The sequence below is a fragment of the Symphalangus syndactylus genome, chromosome 10 (genome assembly GCF_028878055.3).
Source record: "Symphalangus syndactylus isolate Jambi chromosome 10, NHGRI_mSymSyn1-v2.1_pri, whole genome shotgun sequence".
In the NCBI taxonomy this organism is placed as follows: domain Eukaryota; kingdom Metazoa; phylum Chordata; class Mammalia; order Primates; family Hylobatidae; genus Symphalangus; species Symphalangus syndactylus.
The window spans coordinates 71,963,473-71,984,018 of NC_072432.2; the positions used below are offsets into that span (position 1 = coordinate 71,963,473).

Consider the following 20,546-nt stretch of genomic DNA (forward strand, 5'->3'; position numbering starts at 1 on the left):
AATACAGTAAAAGTGTTAACAATTGATATAATAATGTGATATATATATATGGATGCTCAATTATACTATTCTTAGTAATTTTTTATGTCTGAACATTTTCATAATACTTAAAAATAAAAGATAAAAGATAAAAATAAATGAGATAATAGATTTAAAATCACTTTGTAAACTCTAAAAGGATAGACAGATAAAAGAGATAACAGAGTGCTGGAGAAAGGAGGAATGGTCCCTCTTCAAGCATATATGCCACCTTGGACCATGCTGCTGAGAGAAACCATTCCTGACCACCACAAAGAGGCCACCAAATGCCTCTAGAATAGAAACCAGGGGCAACATTAGGATTCCCAGATCCTGATTTTTTTTTTTAACACATCTTCTCAGGCCAAGATGACATTGAACAAAATTAAAGACCAACAACTTTTTGCAGGGAAAGGCAGGCGACAGCAACTTGAACTTGTCTAAGGAGAGCTGGAAAACCCGCAAGCATGACTATCTGAGAGTAACCAGTGGGCCCTTCCTTTTTCAGGACGGTGGGATTTGGCACCCGAAGCAGAAATCTGAAGCCGTGGATGATTGCCGTCCTCACTGTGCTGTCCCTGACAGTGGTGGCAGTGACCATAGGTCTCCTGGTTCACTTCCTAGTATTTGGTAGGTAAAATTAAAGATTTCACTCTATTTGATTTTATTTTTCTGCAAAGCTCCATTTACATATATGTAAATGTAATTTCATCTAAAAAATTGCACATTTACCTGCAAATTTCCACAGAGTATGTTTAATTGTTTCAGTTATTTCATCAACAAACAAGTACTAAATTCTTATTATATGTGAGTACTTCTCTGGATACTCAAGATACAGCTTTAAGCAAAGTAGACAGATTTCTAATTTCCTTAGAGCTCTCAATCCAGAATTCTTTTGAGAATCTACACAAAAAGATCAAATATTGTAATTGTCTGGAACTTATTAGTAATTATAATAAACAACTCATCACTTATTATATATTTAAATGAAAAGCTATGATAAATTAGTTATTAAAATTGGCTTTTACTCATGAACCGTCGTTTTCTGTCCAATATTTCTAAGGCAAAAGAAAAGCACTTGTCTAATAAAATAAGGAATTTCAAAATGATTGAAAACCTATAAGTATGACACAATATTATCATTTATTTTTAGAGAAAAAAATTTTACTCTTTCCAAAACAATATTCAGGGATTATATTTTTATCAACTAATATATTTGTAATTACACAAATAATGCACTTCAAGATTCTCTTTTTATATTGAGTCTCTTTCTGGGGAGAATACAAGCCATTTACATTTTTTCACAAATCTCTACAATGTCACTCTCACATGGATGTCTGTGATAAAACAAATAACTCAGGCTGCTTACTTTAATGGTCTTATCTGCTGTCACCTTCACAGACTCAATGGGGGAGCAAAGACTCTACTTGGAGCCATACAGGGCTTAAGATCATAGTCCTAGGCCTTATATGACAACCCCAGCTGTAGTTTATACCATTGGCAAAAGATTCTCAGGTCACTTTATTTGGTTGCATAAAAGCCCCTTTACAATGAGAGTAAGGTTTGTTAACAGTATGGATTATATGGGTAAGTAATCAGGACGTCCAAAAAAGTGTTACAAGGTCCAGAGATTTCCCACTTAAGACATATGCCTTCCTGATATCCTTGTTTCTTTCCTTGGTTTGTAGTCTCGAAACCCACTGCCTCTTCCCTGAGCCAGGCTTCTCAAGGATTGAGGTTGTTTTGTATTTTTCCCAGTCTCTATCTTTAACTCAGTATCTTTCTTACCCCCTCTGGGCCTTACTCCTCAGATTACCAAATTCCTTAGGAGTCTCAACTGCTTTCCTTTCTTACATTTCCTAATAGATTTATCCCTGTTGCACGCTTGTCTCGTCTTCAATCTCAGACAGCTCTTCTCTACACTTCCTTTTCAGGTTTTTCTTAGTGTGCCTGGCTCTCTTGTTACAAATCAAAATTCACAAGGACGTTCACTTATCTCTACTTCCACTAGAGTGTATGGTGGTACACATTTCAACTCAACAAGGAGCAATGTAGCAATGAAATGTTCAAGCTCTACAGCTAGACTGGATTTAAAACTTGGACAGGCCACCTACTAGTTACAGAACAAGTTACTTAACACCTCTGTGCCTTACTTTCCTTATCTGTAAAATGAAGATGATACCAATCTTAGAGAGCTGGTGTGGGGATTAAATGTGCTAATATATGAAAAGTGCACAGGACAGTGCCTGGCATATCGTAGAAACTCAATAAATGACAGCTATTATAATTAATATAAGACATTAATTGTTATTTTTTAAACAAAACTCAATTATGAAGAGGCTCAGGGACATATTCAAGACTTTATATTAGCCCCATTGTAATTGGGTTCTGAAATCTTTGTCCAAACCATTTAGTTTCCTATTTTTTCATTTCCATTGCAGACCAAAAAATGGAGTACTATCATGGCTCCTTTAAAATTTTAGATCCACAAATCAGTAACAATTTTGGACAAAGCAACACATATCAACTTAAGGACTTACGAGAGACGACCGAAAATTTGGTGAGTCAGGTAAACTTCTTTTTATCATAGAATAATGCAAGTGGAAGGGATTTTATGGATCATTTCTCCATTTCTAAAAACATGATTTTCAGACCACTCACATTAGAATCAGCTTGCAGATTGCTAGGCCCCATCCCAGACCTGCTTAATCAGAGTCTGATGAGATGGGTAGGTGGGGAGAGGGGAGTAAGGGAATCTGCGTGTCTAACAAATGGGTGATTCTAATAAGCCCCTCTTTCTAACTCAGCTACCTTATTTAAAGGTAAGAGAATTGAGGCCAAGATATCCTAGCCCATTTCTTCCCCAATTCCACCACGTTTCCCCAATAGAGAAGCCCAATCATACCAAAACTAGTTTTTATAAGTCCACACACTTTTTTGTAAAACCACATTTTAAGATTTTGAGTATTTTCAGAATTTACGTTCGTCTTGTAAATATATTGATAAAGACAAAAAGCCCAGACTTATTTTGTAGTAATCTTGTCAAATGCTAATAATTTTGTTAAAGCTAAAGTGCAAGACTGCTCCCAAAAAGAAAAAAGCACACTCAGTTGTATAATCATTCCACTCAGAATGCCCATGAACTCTCATTCAAAAACTAGGTTCAAATTAATTTTTCTAACAAGGAAGCACAGAAGCAGAGAGTTATTTTAAAAAGAAAGAAATGACAAACGTATTGGTTTGTTTTAATCAAAGAACCATTTTTAAGACACTTTCTTTCTCAAGTCATCTATCATTTTTTCCTGTCATCATTTGCTCTTTGTCCATAGTATACCTAATGTCATCATATTTACAATAATAGAGTTTATAATCTCTATTTTCAGTTAACATTAAATCATGCACAATTTCTTAATTTTGTGGTTTCATCTTTCCCAACCAATAATTACTGTCTACAGATTGATATAGATTCTTCATTCTTTCACATGCAGAGCATCTTATAAAAGAGCATTTGCAATCAATTCTTGAGTTATGCTAGGATGAACGTGGAGCCTGCACAAATACACCCAAATACCTTCTCTACTCTTCCAGTCCTAAGTGACTCCACATAACCTCCTCAATGTAAAAAAAGAAAACTCTTAACTTGCCTTAGTTAAAAAGATAAACCCATCTTTGAATGATGGAAAATGTTACAGTTTACTGGGAAATTTTGAAATTTGTTTCATTTATGTTTTATGGCCAACATTACTGCTACTGTTGTTGTTGTAAGTTAACTAAGCAATTCTGTCTTTACTGAAGTAAACGGACAGGAATGCAATAGGTCTTAAAAGAAGTGAGAGAAATGCGGAGGTGCATGTTGAACAGAAACTCTATTTAAAAGTGGAGTTTTAAGTTTCAGCTAAGCATGTGTTCCTTCGAAGGCTAAGGCTAAGTTAAGTAAGGACACATTATCATCATGGGTACCTGCAAGGCCCTTGTCATTACTTATTTATCCTCCTTTATCACCATAGCATAAGCCCTTACCCTCCCCCTTGCAGGCAACCATTCTATGTTTCATGTGGTATTCTTTTGTTTGTATTCATTCTTACAAAAATATGTTTTGTTGTTTTGCGTGCACATGCTTTTAACTTATGTTTTGTGTTATAAATCACTTTTGTTTCATCTCTTTTTACTGAGAACTTTTTAAAAAGTTTTTAAAACTTTAAAAACTTTTTAAAAGATCTTTGTTACTAAATATACCTTTAGTTTATTGCTGTTAGCTGCTAATTCATAGTGTGTATCTACCATATTTACCTGCCTGTCATGCCAAGAAATGCCACACTAAACAGACTCCTACTTACCCCCTTATAGACCTATGCAAGTACTTCTGGAAGCAGAATTACTAGGTCACTGAATGTACATATACTTAACTTGACCAATTGGTACAGGTTTGCTCTTCAAAATGGCTGACTCAGTGTGCACGCCCACCTACAATGCATGAGGATTTCTATGTCCCCACATCTAACCAACATTTAGTGTCTTAGTATGTTTAGGCTACTACAACAAAAAATACCATAGGCTGGGTATCTTAAACAACAAACACTTATTTCTCATAGTTCTGGAGGCTGAAGATTCCAAGATGAAGATGATCAAGGCTCTAGCAGATGTCTGGTGAGAGCCTGCTTCCTGTTTCATAGAATACCATCTTGCTGTGTCCCTCATGGCAGAAGCCATAAGAGAACTTTCTTTTGTAAGGACACTAATGACTTTCATGAGAACTCCACCCTTATGACCTAACTATCCTCCAAAGGCTCCATCTCCTCTATCATCACTTTGGGAGTTAAGATCTCAAGATATAAATTTTAGGGGAACACAAACATTCAGTCCACAGCAGTTGGTATTATTTGGCTTTCTAAATTTGCCACCCTAATATGTATAAAGTAGTATTTTATTTGTGATTTAATTTGCATGTTTCTAATTACTAATGAGTTTGTGCATTGTTATGTATAACTATTAACTTTTTGTACTTTCATTTCTATAAATTGCCTGTACATATTCTTTGCCTATTTTTCTGTTAAACTTGCTTTTTTGCCTTATTTGTATTGCTTTGTGGAAGTTCTTTACATTTTCTGGATATTGATAGTGTGTTGGTTGTAGACACTGCACTTATCCATTCTGTCTTCTACTAATATTGACCATGTTGTTCTTTATGAAACAGAAATCTGTAACTGAAGTAATCATTTTTTCACTGTTTTGCCTTATGATTGTATTTTGAAGCTTTTCTTTAAGAAGTCCTTCTTCTCTTCTAAGACATAAAATATTTTACTATGTTATTTATTAACCTTACAGTTTTATCTTTTACATTAGGTCTCTAATACATGTGGAATCCACCTTTGGATGTGTTAGGTAGATTCAGTTTTTTAATTCATATAGTGAGCCAGTTTTTGAATATAACTAGTTAAAATATCTTAGCTTTTCCTAATATATGGTATTATTATTGAGTTCACTGCATGCATTTCTTGGCACCTGGGTCTTGCAGAAGAGGAAATATGATCTGTCTCCTCAAATTGCTTCCAATTTTTTTGGAGAGATGTGAGTAACACACATGGAATTGAATATCATGACATGATATAATTAAAGGCTAAATTATACGTTGAGGACAGTAAGTACAGAAAAACTTCAAAACCGAACAAGGGTTCCCATGGTCAGAAAAGGCTTTATATTATTTTACCTCTGTTTAAATAAGACAGGTGTTTTTCTCCTCCCATCCCGCACCAGATTAGCTTTAGAATTACAGGAAGAGTTTATGCCTCATCCTGAGCCACACCTGTTTGTTGTTGCTAAATCCCAATGAATACAACCAGATTCTTCTCTCTGTCCTAAATGGGTGCTAATTAGACAACCAAGGAAGACAGGTTGCAGGTCCTGTTCTTCCTCACATTGGTCTTTACTGATTTGAATGCAAATTGAGATGCAAAAGTAAAATGAGTTCATATTCAGATAGTGCTATAATCCACCCCTGTTCCCTGAGATAGTGGAGCAGACATATCTCATTCTCTCATATCATCCTTCAGAGAAGGGTCCATTAATCAGACATTACTGATATCTGATTACTGCAGGGTGGCCATCCTGCAGGTGGAGAAGCATGGCATCCAGCAGAAGCTGACAGCATGCACTTTGAGGGAGGGAAGGATAAGTCAGCAATTTATGCTGAATAAGCTGGCTAAGTATACATGTTCAATAAGTTCTAGGGGAAGTCACAAATACTTATGAAAGGAGAAACATAACCATGTGCAACTGAGCTTTATGTCTCTTCATGTGTTGCATGTTCAAAAAATGGTGCATTAGCATGATCCAAGGGTGGAGTTTTCAGTCATTTGATGTTCAAAGGTGAAGCCGAGGACACAAAACCCTTACTATGCATCCTCTGTGAGTCAGCCCAAACCAGTCTGGACTGCTAGCTAGATTAATAAAGAAAAAAAGAGAGAGAAGATACAAATAAGCACAATCAGAAATGATAGAGGTAACATTACAACCAATCCCACAGAAATACAAAAGATCATCTGAGACTCTTATGAACACTTCGATGTAGATAAACTAGAAAATCTAATGGAAATGGGTACATTCCTGGAAAAACACAATCTTCCAAGATTGAATCAGAAAGAAAGTGAAACCCTGAACAGACCAATATTGAGTTCATACTTAAATCAGTAATTTAAAAAAACATACCAACCAAAAGGAAAAAAAAAGGCCCAAACTAGATGGATTCACAGCCAAATTCACCAGACGTACAAGAAATAGCTAGGACCAATTCTAATGAAACTATTCCAAAGAATTGAGAATGGACTTCTTCCTAAATCATTCTATGAAGTCAGCATTACCCTAATGCCAAAACCTGACACAGACACACTGAAAAAAGAAAATGACAGGCCAATATCCCTGATGAACATAGATATAAAAATCCTCAACCAAACACCAGCAAACCAAATCCAGCAGCACATCAGAAAGTTAATATTCCAAAATCAAGTAGGCTTTATTTCTGTGATGCAAGACTGGTTCAACATATGTAAATAGACAAATGTGATTTACAACATAAACTGAATTAAAAACAAAAACCATACAATTAGCCAGGCACGGTGGCTCACATTTGTAATCCCAGCACTTTGGGAGGCTGTGGTGGGCAAATTACCTGAGGTTAGAAGTTTAAGACCAACCTGGCCAACATAGTGAAACCCCATCTGTATTAGAAATATAAAAATTAGCCGGGCATGGTGGCAGGTGCCTGTAATCCCAGCTACTCGGAAGGCTGAGGCAGGAGAATCACTTGAATCCAGGAGGCAGAGGTTGCAGTGAGCCGAAATTGTGCCATTGCACTCCAGCCTGGGTGACAGAGCAAAACCCACCTCAAAAAAATTAAAATCATACAATTATCTCAATAGATGTAGAAAAACTTTTGATAAAATTAAACATCCCTGCATAATAAAAATGCTTAGACTAGGCACCGAAGAAACATACTTCAAAATAATAAGAGCCATCTGTGACAAACCCACAGCCATCATCACACTGAATGGACAAAAGCTGGAGGCACTATCCTTAAGAACAGGAAAAAGACAAGAATGTTCACTCTCACTACTCCTATTCAACATAGTACTAGAAGTTCTAGAAAGAGCTATCAGGCAAGAGAAAGAAGGAAAAGGCATCCAAATAGGAAAAGAGGAAGTCAAATTATCTCTCTTTACTGACAATATAGCTGGAAAATGATGGAGGGGAGATTTGAAGTCATCTAGGCAACTCCACACATGTGCTCTTTCCACTAAATTTTCTACTGTCAGGAAGGGACTCAGCTAAGATAGAAGATAAAATTATTAAAATCTAAATCAATTCTTCTCTCATTTCATTTTTTTAAATCCATAAAGATTATAAATCCTCTATGCTGTGCTAGCTCACTTTTTCTTGACAGATACATTAGGTATACTTATTATAGAAAAATATTCTTTCTCATTTCCCTGTATCAGTTTTTGGTGAGGAAGGCAAAGGTAGAAGGAACTGTAATATAGAAAGATGAAGGAAGCTGATGGATATGTTGACATATGTATGTATATCTAGTGTGGACAATCTATAGTTGGAAGAAAGGTGTGGATGGGTATGCTTTTTGAGGGAAGTTTTTTGAGAAAAGAAGTAATATGAACTATTTCTAAATTTCCTGATAAAGTTGTAAATACAGCATAGTCTTCACAGGAGAATCTATTTAGTTTATCATTCATTATTCAGCAAATACAGCATGACGTTAGGCACTATAAAAGGCTAAGAAAAATGATTCTCTCTCTCTCATACACTAATCCAATTTAGAGATTTAGAAGACAACAAACCTGGAGAGAACATGAACCTTGTAAATAATGGCCTTCCCTTGCTTTGGGTATCCTGGTTTTAAATATTTTTAGTACAGCTTTAAATAGATCCAGATGAGGTATTTTCCTCTTTTAAAAAAGCAATTCAAAGATCTAGGTTTTTGTGGTACACTGAAAATTAATACCTTATTCTTTAAAATCCTTAATTGCAAATCTTTGAATTCTATAAATATTTTGCCTTGTGATCTCAGAAATATAAACCAATTGGGGATATGGATATCTAATATATTGCGACTTGTTACATGTGATTAGTGACAGATGTCTGTCCATTTCTTTCTGACATTCCACAAAGAAACACTGAAGAAGGACCAGTGCAATCAAAGAAATGACTGAAGGCATCACAAAATATCATATTCCATTTGATGATCTGATTACCTCTTTGTTTAGGGTGATCAGAAAGTCACAGTTTCATGGCACCCTCCACACCCACCGCCTTTTATGACACTGGATCCAACTGCTTTCTCCAATAGACACAGCACTTAAAGATGTGGCAGTTAGACCTGACCCCAAGAAGGCCAAAAAGCCTTCTGTGAGCATCACTCTATGTTCAGGTTGACTAAGCTCTATCCAGGCTTGAGAGAATGGTTCATAGCTGACTTCTTGGATCCAAAAAAAAAAAAAAAAACACCTAGAGTTTTATACAGATATGATACGAACTTTAAAGGATTGCAGTAAAAACTACCAAGATTATGATTCTTATTTTTGGAGAGTAAAGAAAATAGGCTACCTTTGGAGAGGGGCACAACAGTTTCTGATCCGCTTACAAGCTGCTTGCTGCCCATCAGCGGGTAGGAGGTCTTAGTGAGAACCTACCTTCATGCTCATCCTGAGGTGGGCACTGGGAAGGCATTAACAGGCTCTGAAGCTACACGGCCCTGGTTTCAGTGAGCTCTGTGCTGTCAACCTGGGCACGTCACTTCCTCTTCTATGAAATGTGAATAATCATAGTACTCACCTGAGAGGGCTGATTTGAAAGAAAATGAGCTCAAACAGTGACATCTGTGCTTGGTGCACATATGGCAGACAACAGTGGTTCCTACTATTATAATTATTACAGTCTTATCAAGGAGGAGCTTTCCACAAATAATCAATTACCTAAAATGTCCACAAACAGGAAAAAAAACTCCCTTCCAATAATTCATGTGTAATTTTCTTTTTTCTCTAGGAACACTGATCACAACCTGATGTTGCTTTTTAAAGCAAGCACTTTAAAAAGTCTTGTAAAATTTTCCTAGTAAATGCAAAACTTTCTGATAAATAAATTCTCACCTTTTTATTCATTTGTTTATTCAACAAAAATATTCTACATACCAACAGCATGCAAAGCACTATGCTAGATTTTATAGAGTGTGAAAAGATAAATTGCCATCTCTATGCATAAAGGGTTTGCCATTTAATAAAAGAGACTGTATATTTACATAAATATATAGTGAATATATTGCATAACTATATAATGAATGTTTACATTAAAGAACAAAAGGTGTAAGAGGGATAAGAAAAAGCGAGACAGAAAGAAGACAGATCAGTTTGAGATTAATGAATATCCCCAAAGAGGGTATTATCTGAGATTGGCCTTGAAGGATAGGTGTGATTCAGGAACACAGAACTTGCAGAATGAGAAGGTTGCTACAGATCAAAGGAACAGCCTGAGACAGGTGAGTATGCAGGAAAACGGGGGCCGTGCCTGAAAGTACTGGTGGTGTTGAAGATGGAGCCAGGCAAGTTGGTCACAGAGGGAGAGGACCTTGAATGTCTGACATTGTGGACAGAGGCTCAAAGGCTCAAATTCCCTATTTTTACCTTGAGTTCAAACCTTGTGGCAATGAAACTTCAGTGAAGCTTTATTTAAGGCTAAAAGTGTCTTTCAAAAAGCTCTTATATAATATCCTTTGCATGTTACTCTTGTTACAATTAGGAGAAAGCAATAGGGTCTAAAGTTTTTTTTCACAGCATGGTTTTGGTTTCTTTAATTCTAAGGAGCTCACCTGGTGTTATGTGGGAAAAAACAGCTTTTGTATCTCATTTATATTCCATATGCCAGTCTTCAGTGACATATCTACCTGAGGTTTGCAGTGTTAGCCACAAAACACTCCCTAAGTGAATACACTGACTGCTGTAAGGGGAGCCACTCAGGAAGCACCTGCAGAGAAAAGCAGGCAACATGTATAAACAGAGTTAATTCAGGAATGAGAGCTGAATGGCTGGGCGAGTCTGTTTGTTTGAGTTGACAGCCTCTCCCTCACTCTTTCGTTAAATACCCAACTAACCTTCAATTGCCCTCTTGGAACTTAATCTCAGTGTAATTTCCAGCATGCCAAAATTATCGAGCAGAAAGAGATACTACCCTAAAGAGGGTCTTTTGTTCAATGCTAGGAGACAAACTCCAACTACAAAATTCTAGAAATGCCCTAAAGAGGGAGGTAGGATAGATTTACAAATTGCTAATGCTATTAGGTTGTATAGATAATAATAGATTTATAACAACCTGGCACACAGCTTTAAATATAAAAGTTTCTCTGAAACTTCTGGGAACTTGGAATGCCAGAACGTTGGCAGAAAGAATGCTTCTAATAATGAAAGCCATCATCTGCCATGGAAACAATTTCAGGCCCTTTAGAAAGCTAGTTTATACATAAGCTCCATTCAACAATAAAGCTTATGTTCATGTTTTTTCTGCTTTTCCTCCTGCTGTAAATTCATTTTATAAGAATTCTTTTTACCAGTCCCTCTACCCCATTTCTCAAAGCGTTGTCCTCAGACTACCTGTATCACCTAAAGATTCCAAGGCCTCCTCCGATCTAGTAAATGAGACTTTTCTAGAAAGAGGGTCCTAGAATTTTATAAAGAAGAATCCTTTTTATTATTGTGATTACCAAAGTTACTTCTGCCTAGATTCTTCTTAGGTTATTTTTTCAGCTCCTATCTTCCCAGACAACCTAACCATTCAAAGATAAAATTGGTGCTTGGTTTAGATATTCATAGCAGGCACATTGCCAGATTGATGATGTCATCCAGAGTCAACTTAATCGAATGCCTTCACCAAAAAGTTACAAATGGCCAGGAATAAATTGTGGTTGAACTTATTCAGAGGGTAATTACAAAACAAACTTCTTTAAATACCCAACTGCTATTTGCTTTTCTTCCTTCTAAATTGTATCACTTCTCTCCCTGTTCCATTTTGTTTGCCTTTTTTTTTTTTTGGACTCCCTCACCTCCATACTGAGTAGTAGAGCTGGCTGTGGGTGATGAGAGAGAAATTATTATAACAAAGTCACCCTTTCAAAAACACGTCTTCCCAAAGAATTTTGTTTCTAGCATATAAACCCCACACCACCTCAGCCCATTTAGGATTTCTTTATTTAAGTACCAATAAAGACATATTTTGGATACTAGCAATTTATTTTCCAAATGCTATCTTTGATCTTAAGTCTAAGGCTATTACCAAATCTATATCTCTACAAGTTTTATACTTTAGGTCAATAAATTATTTGATAACTTATTACTATGTGTTCTACAAAAGAAACTGAAGTAAAATTTACATCACATTTAACAGGGTGGTTGTGTGATTGAGTGGGAAGAGGCGGACCCTACAGATAAAAGACTTGAGTTCCAGTCCCAGCTTACTAGTATCCACATGATGCCAGGGAAATTCACGTAATGCCTCTGAGTCACAGATTTCTAATAGGAATGAAAATACTTCTTATTTCGCAGAATTGTCATAAGAGTTAAAGAAGACAAGTAATTTGATTCCTATTTATGAATTCCTGAGCGTGCTAAGGAAGTTATAACTTGTTTCTTGATCCCGAAACAGCTTTCCCTGTATTTGTGTGTGTGTGTGTGTATGTGTGTGTGTGTGTGTGTTTCAGTCACGCGAGTTGGTTTTTCTTCTCATTCCTTGAGAATTTAGGATATTTTGTGCGCACATTTGGTTCTTCTGTCCAACGTGAACTGTAGTGCCTTACCCACACTGAGATGACACTATTTCTACCAAGTGAGTGCTAGGGGTACCACGAGCCGAATGCCAACTGTGGCAGGAGATTAAAGCTGTGCATATGGACTAAAAGCAGTGGCTTTGCTTCTCCTACCTTGGTGACATAAACTGAGTAACAAATTTGACCTAATACGGAATACCGCCTAATTCTTTTTTCCTCCCTGATTTACCCTGGAGTCCACAATTGACAACAATTTTAAAATTTTGGCTCTCTCTGAAATCCCTACTGCCTCCTCCTTACACCTTACAAGCAAAGACCTGCAGAGCTAAGACCTGTAATGCCAGGATGGAGGCTAGAGCACCATCAGCAATTAACTACCAAAACTTACCCAGCATTTTATGTGTTTAACCTTCACAGCCTTATGAGTAGCAGATCAATATCCTTGTTTTACAGGTTAGAAAACTGAGGCTCAAATTGATTCAGTAACTTTTCCAAGATTGCCCAGTTTGTGAAAAGTAGCATACGCTCAAATCCAGGACTGAGGCAGGGTTTTCTTTGTCATCACTCAAAGCCTCCCTGAATATCCCATCTCTGCTCTGTATCTCTCTGCTACTCCTTCTATGGTGTTTTAGCAAGACATCTTCTACTCCAGAAACCTACTCTAGCACAGTAGAATTACTTGGGTAGATTTTTTAAAAATATGAGTGCCTAGGTCCCCTCTAGACCAATCGAACCCAAAATTCTTGGAGAGGGTCCCTGGCATCCACAAATTTTTTTAATTCAGCAAATGATTCTGTTGCACTGTGAAGGCTGAGATCCACCAATTTAAATAATGATATTAGTTCTGTGAAAAAATTTTTGATTGCTTTAACATTTAATCAAGGATATATTCCTATTATAAAATATATTATTAATACATAGTTTCTCTCTTGTTGTGTAACAGGTGGATGAGATATTTATAGATTCGGCCTGGAAGAAAAACTATATCAAGAACCAAGTAGTCAGACTGACGTATGTATGTTCGGGCAATGGTGGAATCACAAGACTGGAGGGAAAAGGAATAAAGGAGACAGGGACTCTCATGTATTGTATGTCTCTATGGACTAGGCTTTTGGCTAGAATTTTTCATAAACATTATCTTTAAAGCAGTCTTGAAATATAGGGCTGACCACCATTTTGTCAACAAAAAGACTAAGATTCAGGAAGGGTAAGAAATATGTTCAAAGTTCACCAACTGACAGTTTCCCAAAGTGACAGAACCAGGAATCAAACCCCATCAACTTATTGTGAGGCCTGGAACCTACCAGAACCCATGACGTGGGGAAAACCCAGCAGCTTGTCATTGCATGCACCAAGTTGCATTATTTTGACAACTATATTATTTCAAACATCTTAAGCAGGCAAACTTGGCTACAAAATGGGATCACAAATTTTACCTGTAATGTAGCCTAATGACATGAGGCATGCCTAAACAAAACGATATTCCTGTTGTAATAAATTTTCTTTCTGTTGTGGTGGAGGGGGAAGACTCATATCAGTTGCAGATATTGCTCAGAAGTTTCAATTGTGTTATTCTGAAAAACTGCATAGCAGAACATACGTGTCATATACACAAACCCATGAGCCTGTACGACTCCTATTTCTTAAAGATAAAGAAAAATAATATATTCAGAGTTTGATTTATCTGAAGAAAATAATTATCACTTTCTTACCAATAGACTAATAATGCTTTGTTGGCAGGTGTATTCCATGTTCTTTATGTCTTTACTGAGTAACAAGTGACTTCCGTAAGGATTTTATAACATAAATTGGGTAATTTCTGCAATACTTAGGAAAGAAAAAGCATATAAATGCTAGAACTTTCTATATTTCATGTTTTCTGTTTTCAAATTCACATTTGCCATATTATTGTAGCAACATTATTGTACTCCCGTGAACTCCCGATGATGGATGGTAGCCGTCATCACTATATAATACTTGGTAAAAATGTTAATTCCTCAGATTTCAGAAGTAAAATTAGTCATCTGTTTGCCAATTTGACATAAAATTCTAGTTATTTAGATCTTTATATTCCAGAGCCTAAATGAACAAAAATACATAAATTGTCTCAGAATTTCCTTTTAGCCAAAAGATTCAGGGAGATGGGCCTCTGGTGTTTTTCACAGTTTTTTTTTTTTTTTTTTTTTTTTTGTAAAAGAGAGATAACAGATCAATATGTATTAGTTTCAGGGTTTTTTGTTTTTTGTTTTTAAACAAAAACCTGTAATTGGTTTTCCTATTTTAAGAATATTTAAAAGTTTAGTTCCTCAGGTAACAGAACTTGAACCTGTTTATATGATAAAAGTTCAAGAAATCGGGCATGTTTAATTTGGAGAAGACTTGGGGACCACAATATTGTCGTCTTCAAGAATTTGGGCTAGAAGAGGAAATTATTTTATGTATGTTCCAACTGGTAGACCTAAGCCTTATGGAATGGGAGATACAGGGAGACATATTTCAACTCAAAATGATGAACTCTTAAAAACAGAGCTGACCAAAGAGAAACAAGCCTCTTTAGAAAATTAAACTTACTCTCTTTTTAATTACTGCACTGTCGTTAGAGGGCCAATTGTCATGGACCCTGTAGAAGTGATTCAGGTATCAAATCTACAACTGATTAGCCTAAGAAAACACGAAGGCTTCTTCTAACTCTCAGAGCTTGTAATTTTGATGATGATTTTTTGTATCTGTTATTCCTAGTTGTTGTAGCAATCCTTCAAATTAATGGGGGAAATGCACTGAAAACATAATGAAAGCTAGAAGACGGAACATATGAAATGACCTTGGGTCAGAATGACATGAGAGGATCAGCACTTGACATTCTCAGCAACTGAGGGATCATTCAGGGGAGGAAGATACGGGAAAGACTGAAGGACAATTCCAGGTGTATTCTTTGAAAATGTACCTTTCTTTTGTGTGTCATAGTCCAGAGGAAGACGGTGTGAAAGTAGATGTCGTTATGGTGTTCCAGTTCCCCTCTACTGAACAAAGGGCAGTAAGAGAGAAGAAAATCCAAAGCACCTTAAATCAGAAGATAAGGAATTTAAGAGCCTTGCCAATAAATGCCTCATCAGTTCAAGTTAATGGTAAGGAGGTCCCCTTCTATGTGATATGAAGTTCTCTATTAGGTCCATGTTTTGACTAATCTCAAATTTATTTGTCATTATTTCCATTTCAAATAATAGCTAGAATTCAGATGGAAAAATTCAAGTTAAAGATGTGACATTTCAAGTTGTATTTGTCTCTAATGTAAGCATGTCTGAAGTTAGTCATCCAGTGGTTTTCCCAACAGTAATTGATTGGCACTCAACCCAAAATAAAGGCAAGCATTTACAACTAACAGAGGGTTAATCTCACCCAGGCACTGCCTCCGTGATTAAGCAAGTGAAAATACTAAGGGTTTAGCAATAATTGTTTTTCTGGGTGGGACCTTCCTATAACACAAATTCATTTGTCGCCATACTTTTATTGATAGTTTCTATATATGGTGATATAAAATTTTTCTTAGCTTTTTTCCTATGGGCATTTGGGAAAATGGCAAGCCAACTTTGAAGTTGTTAGAGTCATTTTACCATTAATGCTTTAAAAATCATGGTCTAGGAAAGCATCACTGAAACTATGTGTACATTGTTCCACTTTTCTCTTTTTTTTGTTCACCCTTAGCCCATTATGCCATTATCACTTCCCTCAATTAAGGAGAACGAACACTTATCAAGGTCTATCTCTATGGCCTTTACCTGAAGTAACTAATTTCTTTTTATATTCCAGTGACATATGCAAATTCACCTTTATAGAAGTGAAATTCATGCAAAAAGAGTTGAGGAATTCAGTAATTAAAAGGAGCTAAGAATCAAATTTAAATCTCTAATTTCTTAAAAGGCTCCAATTAAAAAAGGTTTCTATAGTCAAACACATCTTAAAAATTCTGGCTATGATATTCGTTTCTTGGAAATTCTTCCTTACAGTATCGTATTAAAGATTCTAAGGCAGCCAGCTAGAGAGAAACTTGTTCACCCTCGTCCACTAAGCTGTTTTCACAGCATCTTCTTCCAACAGACAAGTAGAGATTTCTCCTACAAATTTCAATGGATACCAGACCTAAGAGTTACAGAAGAGATTCAGGGCAAGTGATTTTCATCAGACATGAAACAGGGCACTGCCCTTGTGAGGGTCTAGCTGACTCTTCAAGAGGAAACCAGATAAGGAAGTAAAAAATGTGAGGTAATGGAATGGGCAGATGTTTGCTGATGTGAGAACGAGTCAGCTACTTAGGGAATAAAGCTGAGGACCTCTCCCAGCCAGAAGGGAGGAACCTGACAAGTGCTTAATCCATCTTCTTTGTTAGATGGGGAAGCAAATGAATAGAAATTGTGAAACAATGGACATTCTGATAACTCACATGATGTGTTCTGTGTAATTGCCAACGAATAGTTAATTTGTCAGGAATGTAAAAGCCTAAACTGTCTGAAACCAGAGTAAAGCATAAATTGTTCATTGACTGCCTGGTCTTTTTGTTTTTTACAGGCTCAGCTTCTAAACTTCAACTTATTCTAATAATTGTGCTAAATTAAAAGGCAGGATATGCTAATGGAGACCCTGATTTGAGAGTTACCTGAGGCTGGGCACGGTGGCTCACACCTACAATCTCAGCATTTTGGGAGGCCAAGGGGGGTGGATCACCTGAGGTCAGGAGTTCAAGACCAGCCTGGCTGATATGGTGAAACCCCGTCTCTCCTAAAAATACAAAATATTAGTCATGCCTGGTGGCGGGCGCCTGTAATCCCAGCTACTTGGGAGACTGAGGGAGAAGAATCACTTGAACCCAAGAGGCAGAGGTTGCAGTGAGTCAAGATCGCGCCACTGCACCCAAGCCTGGGCGTGACAGAGCAAGACTCCATCTCCAAAAAAAAAAGAGTTACCTGACCAATTCTAACTCCACTAAGTCACTACAGGACCACCCAAATAATTGGCTCATGACTTTGTCTTCATTTTCTCATCTGTAAAATTCCAATGATAATGTTTGTTCTTCCTGAAATCACAGAGAGATTATAAGAATACACAAGGAAAGAGAAACGCAATGTGGAATAGAGAGGCTGTTACTAATGAGAAAGCTATTATGTTGTGCATATGCTTTGGAAACCTGAAATCATTCATCTGAGTGATTGACTAGTAGCAGAAAGACAGATCCTTGAAAGTTTCAGAATGTCAAATGTAAAAAGAACAGTGTTTGTTAATGATATGGGAGCCTAGGGGGTGTTGCTTTTCTGGCCAGAAACCCCTGTGGCCAGTGGTTGCTGCCTTTGCCCAAGTTTTGCTCTGGCCCACTGGGCTCATTCTTCCTACTTGACCTGGCAGACTGTGCCCACCTCCCACCACCAGCCTGGATCCCATGCCCACCAAGGCCAACCCAGGCATGGGGCTGTGAATGTTGTCTAAGGGAGCGCGGGGTCTGGCCACTGCCCACAGCCAGGCACACTGGCTGCAGCATGACGGGCAGCTCCAGGCACTGGCACAGGTGTGCTGGCTCTCTGTGAGGCTGTGGCTGGACAAAGTTCACTGCAAGCAGCTTCCCTGGCTGGCACCTGGGAATGTGGTGGCACCCAGGAAGCTTGGAGATCCCAGGAACTGCAGGGTCCCAAAGAGGGAGTCACAGCCCTGGCTTGGGGAGCTCCCAGGTCTGGGATCCCTAAAGGGCTGCAGCTTTTCTCTCTTTTTACCCACAATGTGGCGAGCAAGGGGTATGTTTCATTCCTGTTTGTGTTACAGCTCTTTTAGTCTTGCTATTTGGCAGGTCCAGAGTTCTTGTCCTGAGACCAAGAAGAATGAGGTATGCAGACAAGTGGAGGGTGAGCAAGACGAAGAAGAGGTTTACTGAGCAAGAGAACAGCTCACAGGAGACCCACAGTGGGCAGCTCCTCTTCATAGCCAGGGTGGCCCAGCAAGTGTTCAGCTCCTAGCAGAGAGGAGGCCCTGGAGTCAGAAGCTCCTCTCTGCAGGCAGGTTGTCCTGTTGAGTGTTCAGCTTTCAGCAGACAGTAGGCCCTAGAGTGGTCTATCTCCTCTCTGCAGGCAGGTAGTCCCATGGTCTCCCAGTCACCTCTCCGTCTGCAAAGGCCCAATGCTGCCCCCGGCACCTCTCTGCCCACCCCTCTGTGCCTGACCACGCTGCTCCCTCACCAGTGGGCAACACGGCCCAGCCCCGTTGAGGTAGTTCCCAGCGTGGCAGGCTCTGAGGCGCTCCCAGGGATGGGCTCCAAGGACTGTCCACCTTCTCCCCACGCCCTCCCTGCAGTGGCCATGGTCGAGAATGGCAACGTGGGGCCAGGTTCTGGAGCAGGAGAGGCTCCAGGCCTGGGAGTGGGTCCTGCCTGGTCATGTGAGGTTGGGGGCGGCACAGTCGGCTGCCTCAAGGATGTGGGACACAGGAGACCCACCACCATCACTGCTACTCCAGCATCCGCTCCTGCTGCCACTGCTCCAGACAGCCTGTAGCTGCCATCACGAGCACTTAAGAAAGGCACATTCAGTGGACGGCTCAGGAGAATCTTTAAGTCAATTTTTTATAGGCAAAAACATTGTTTCCTGGGAACACATAATTTTGGACTACCAATAAATAGAAAACTGCAGAGATTCCAGATTAAGTCTAGGAATAATCCTGCAGCCCAAGATGTATTTATAATTTGTCAAGAATCTGTATTTTGTTTTGACAAAAAAACTGTGTGGTGTGGGTCCCTCAGGAGACACAGTGTGACAAAGCAAAGATAAAATCAACTTCTTTGCATTGCGAACGCCAAGGCTGTAGTCAAGCAGCTCACTGCCTACGTGTCAGATGACTTTGCTTCATTTTTCATCATGATACTTGTAGCCTTTAGAGCTCTGAATATTAACTAGCTTTCTCCCAACTCAGAACCGTGTTAGGGGGTGGTCACTTTCAAAACTAAAGTGTTAATGTTTATTTCCATTTCTATACCTGGAAAGTAAAAATCTTTGGTCAAAATTGAAATCTTTAACAACTAGTTACTTGTGTATTGACAGTTTGTTTCCAGGTGTAATCATTCTCCCTAAAAATCCGGTTATATTCACTACCATTATACTTTTCCTGGTATCATTCCTGGAAATGGATAACTTGCATCCTGCTCAGACTAAGTTGACAAAGTTTTAACTGAAGAATTCTAACTTTGTGCTATTTTCCACTTTATTGCATTACTAAGGACAAAATATATAGTTTTCTTAAAAATGAAATAGATGTACTGCCTTAAACTACATTTGACGGTAAACAGTTCCTTCCATAGAATAAGCACTAAGAGCAGTTGATGGTCCTGAGCGATTGATTCTTCACCATACAGTGATTTGGAATGACTTCAAGGGTATACTTGAATTGAATATTTTCAAAAGCCCCCACTTTGTAGAGTTTATCATCACTAGTTTCCCCAGTGGAATTTGTAGAAAGTTAGTAGAATGAAACAGTCTTATTTTGTATAATGAGGAATAGAATACTGAGAATGTGTCTGAGAAACATGGCACTGGTAGGAAAAAGTAAAACAGTTTATTCTCATCTGCTCAGTAAGCTAAGTCATTTTAACTTCAAAATCATCACAATTTTCATGAAACCGTCCACCAACTTTATTTTTCCCCAGCTTTAGTAAGATATAATTGACAAATAAAAATTGTATATATTTACTGTATACAACATGATGTTTTGATACGTGTATACAAGTTTAAATATTTGTGTTTCCTTAGTCAAATTCCTCACTTTTTTGGAAGTTGACAGAATTTAATCTTGGATTGTGTCCAATAACTAGGTTTTACCAATATTCAGTATATTTTGGATAAGAAACACATTAACAGTTTATTCTTTAACAAAAAACAATTTTACTATTTAGGAACTGTGTTTAAAAAGCATTTAAAATACCATTTATGCAAGAGTTTTCAAGGTTTTTCCATTCTAAACCCTTTAACCAAAAAAAAAAAAGAAGGTTTATGTGAAATTCGAAGTAAATAGAAGAGATCAAAGCAGATCTGTTCTGGCTGAGGCTGAGTTTGAGACCTGTAAGACAGTCTACTTGCAATATGGTTTGGCTGTGTCCCCACCCACATCTCATCTCGAATTGTAGCCCCCATAATTCCCACACGTTGTGAGAGGGAACTGGTGGGAGATAAATTAAATCCTGGGT

The 20,546-nt window shown here is 37.8% G+C and overlaps 1 protein-coding gene across 1 annotated transcript in view; it reads left to right on the forward strand.

Moving 5' to 3' along the window:
* Positions 1 to 542: 542 nt before the first annotated feature.
* Positions 543 to 20,546, forward strand: part of TMPRSS11A (transmembrane serine protease 11A) — a 37,535-nt gene continuing 17,531 nt past the window's right edge. Inside the window, exons 1-4 of the mRNA XM_063611206.1 lie at positions 543 to 648; positions 2,460 to 2,578; positions 13,278 to 13,345; positions 15,299 to 15,459. Coding sequence (XP_063467276.1) covers positions 570 to 648; positions 2,460 to 2,578; positions 13,278 to 13,345; positions 15,299 to 15,459 — 427 coding nt within the window. The 5' untranslated portion in view covers positions 543 to 569. The remainder of the gene's footprint in view (positions 649 to 2,459; positions 2,579 to 13,277; positions 13,346 to 15,298; positions 15,460 to 20,546) is intronic.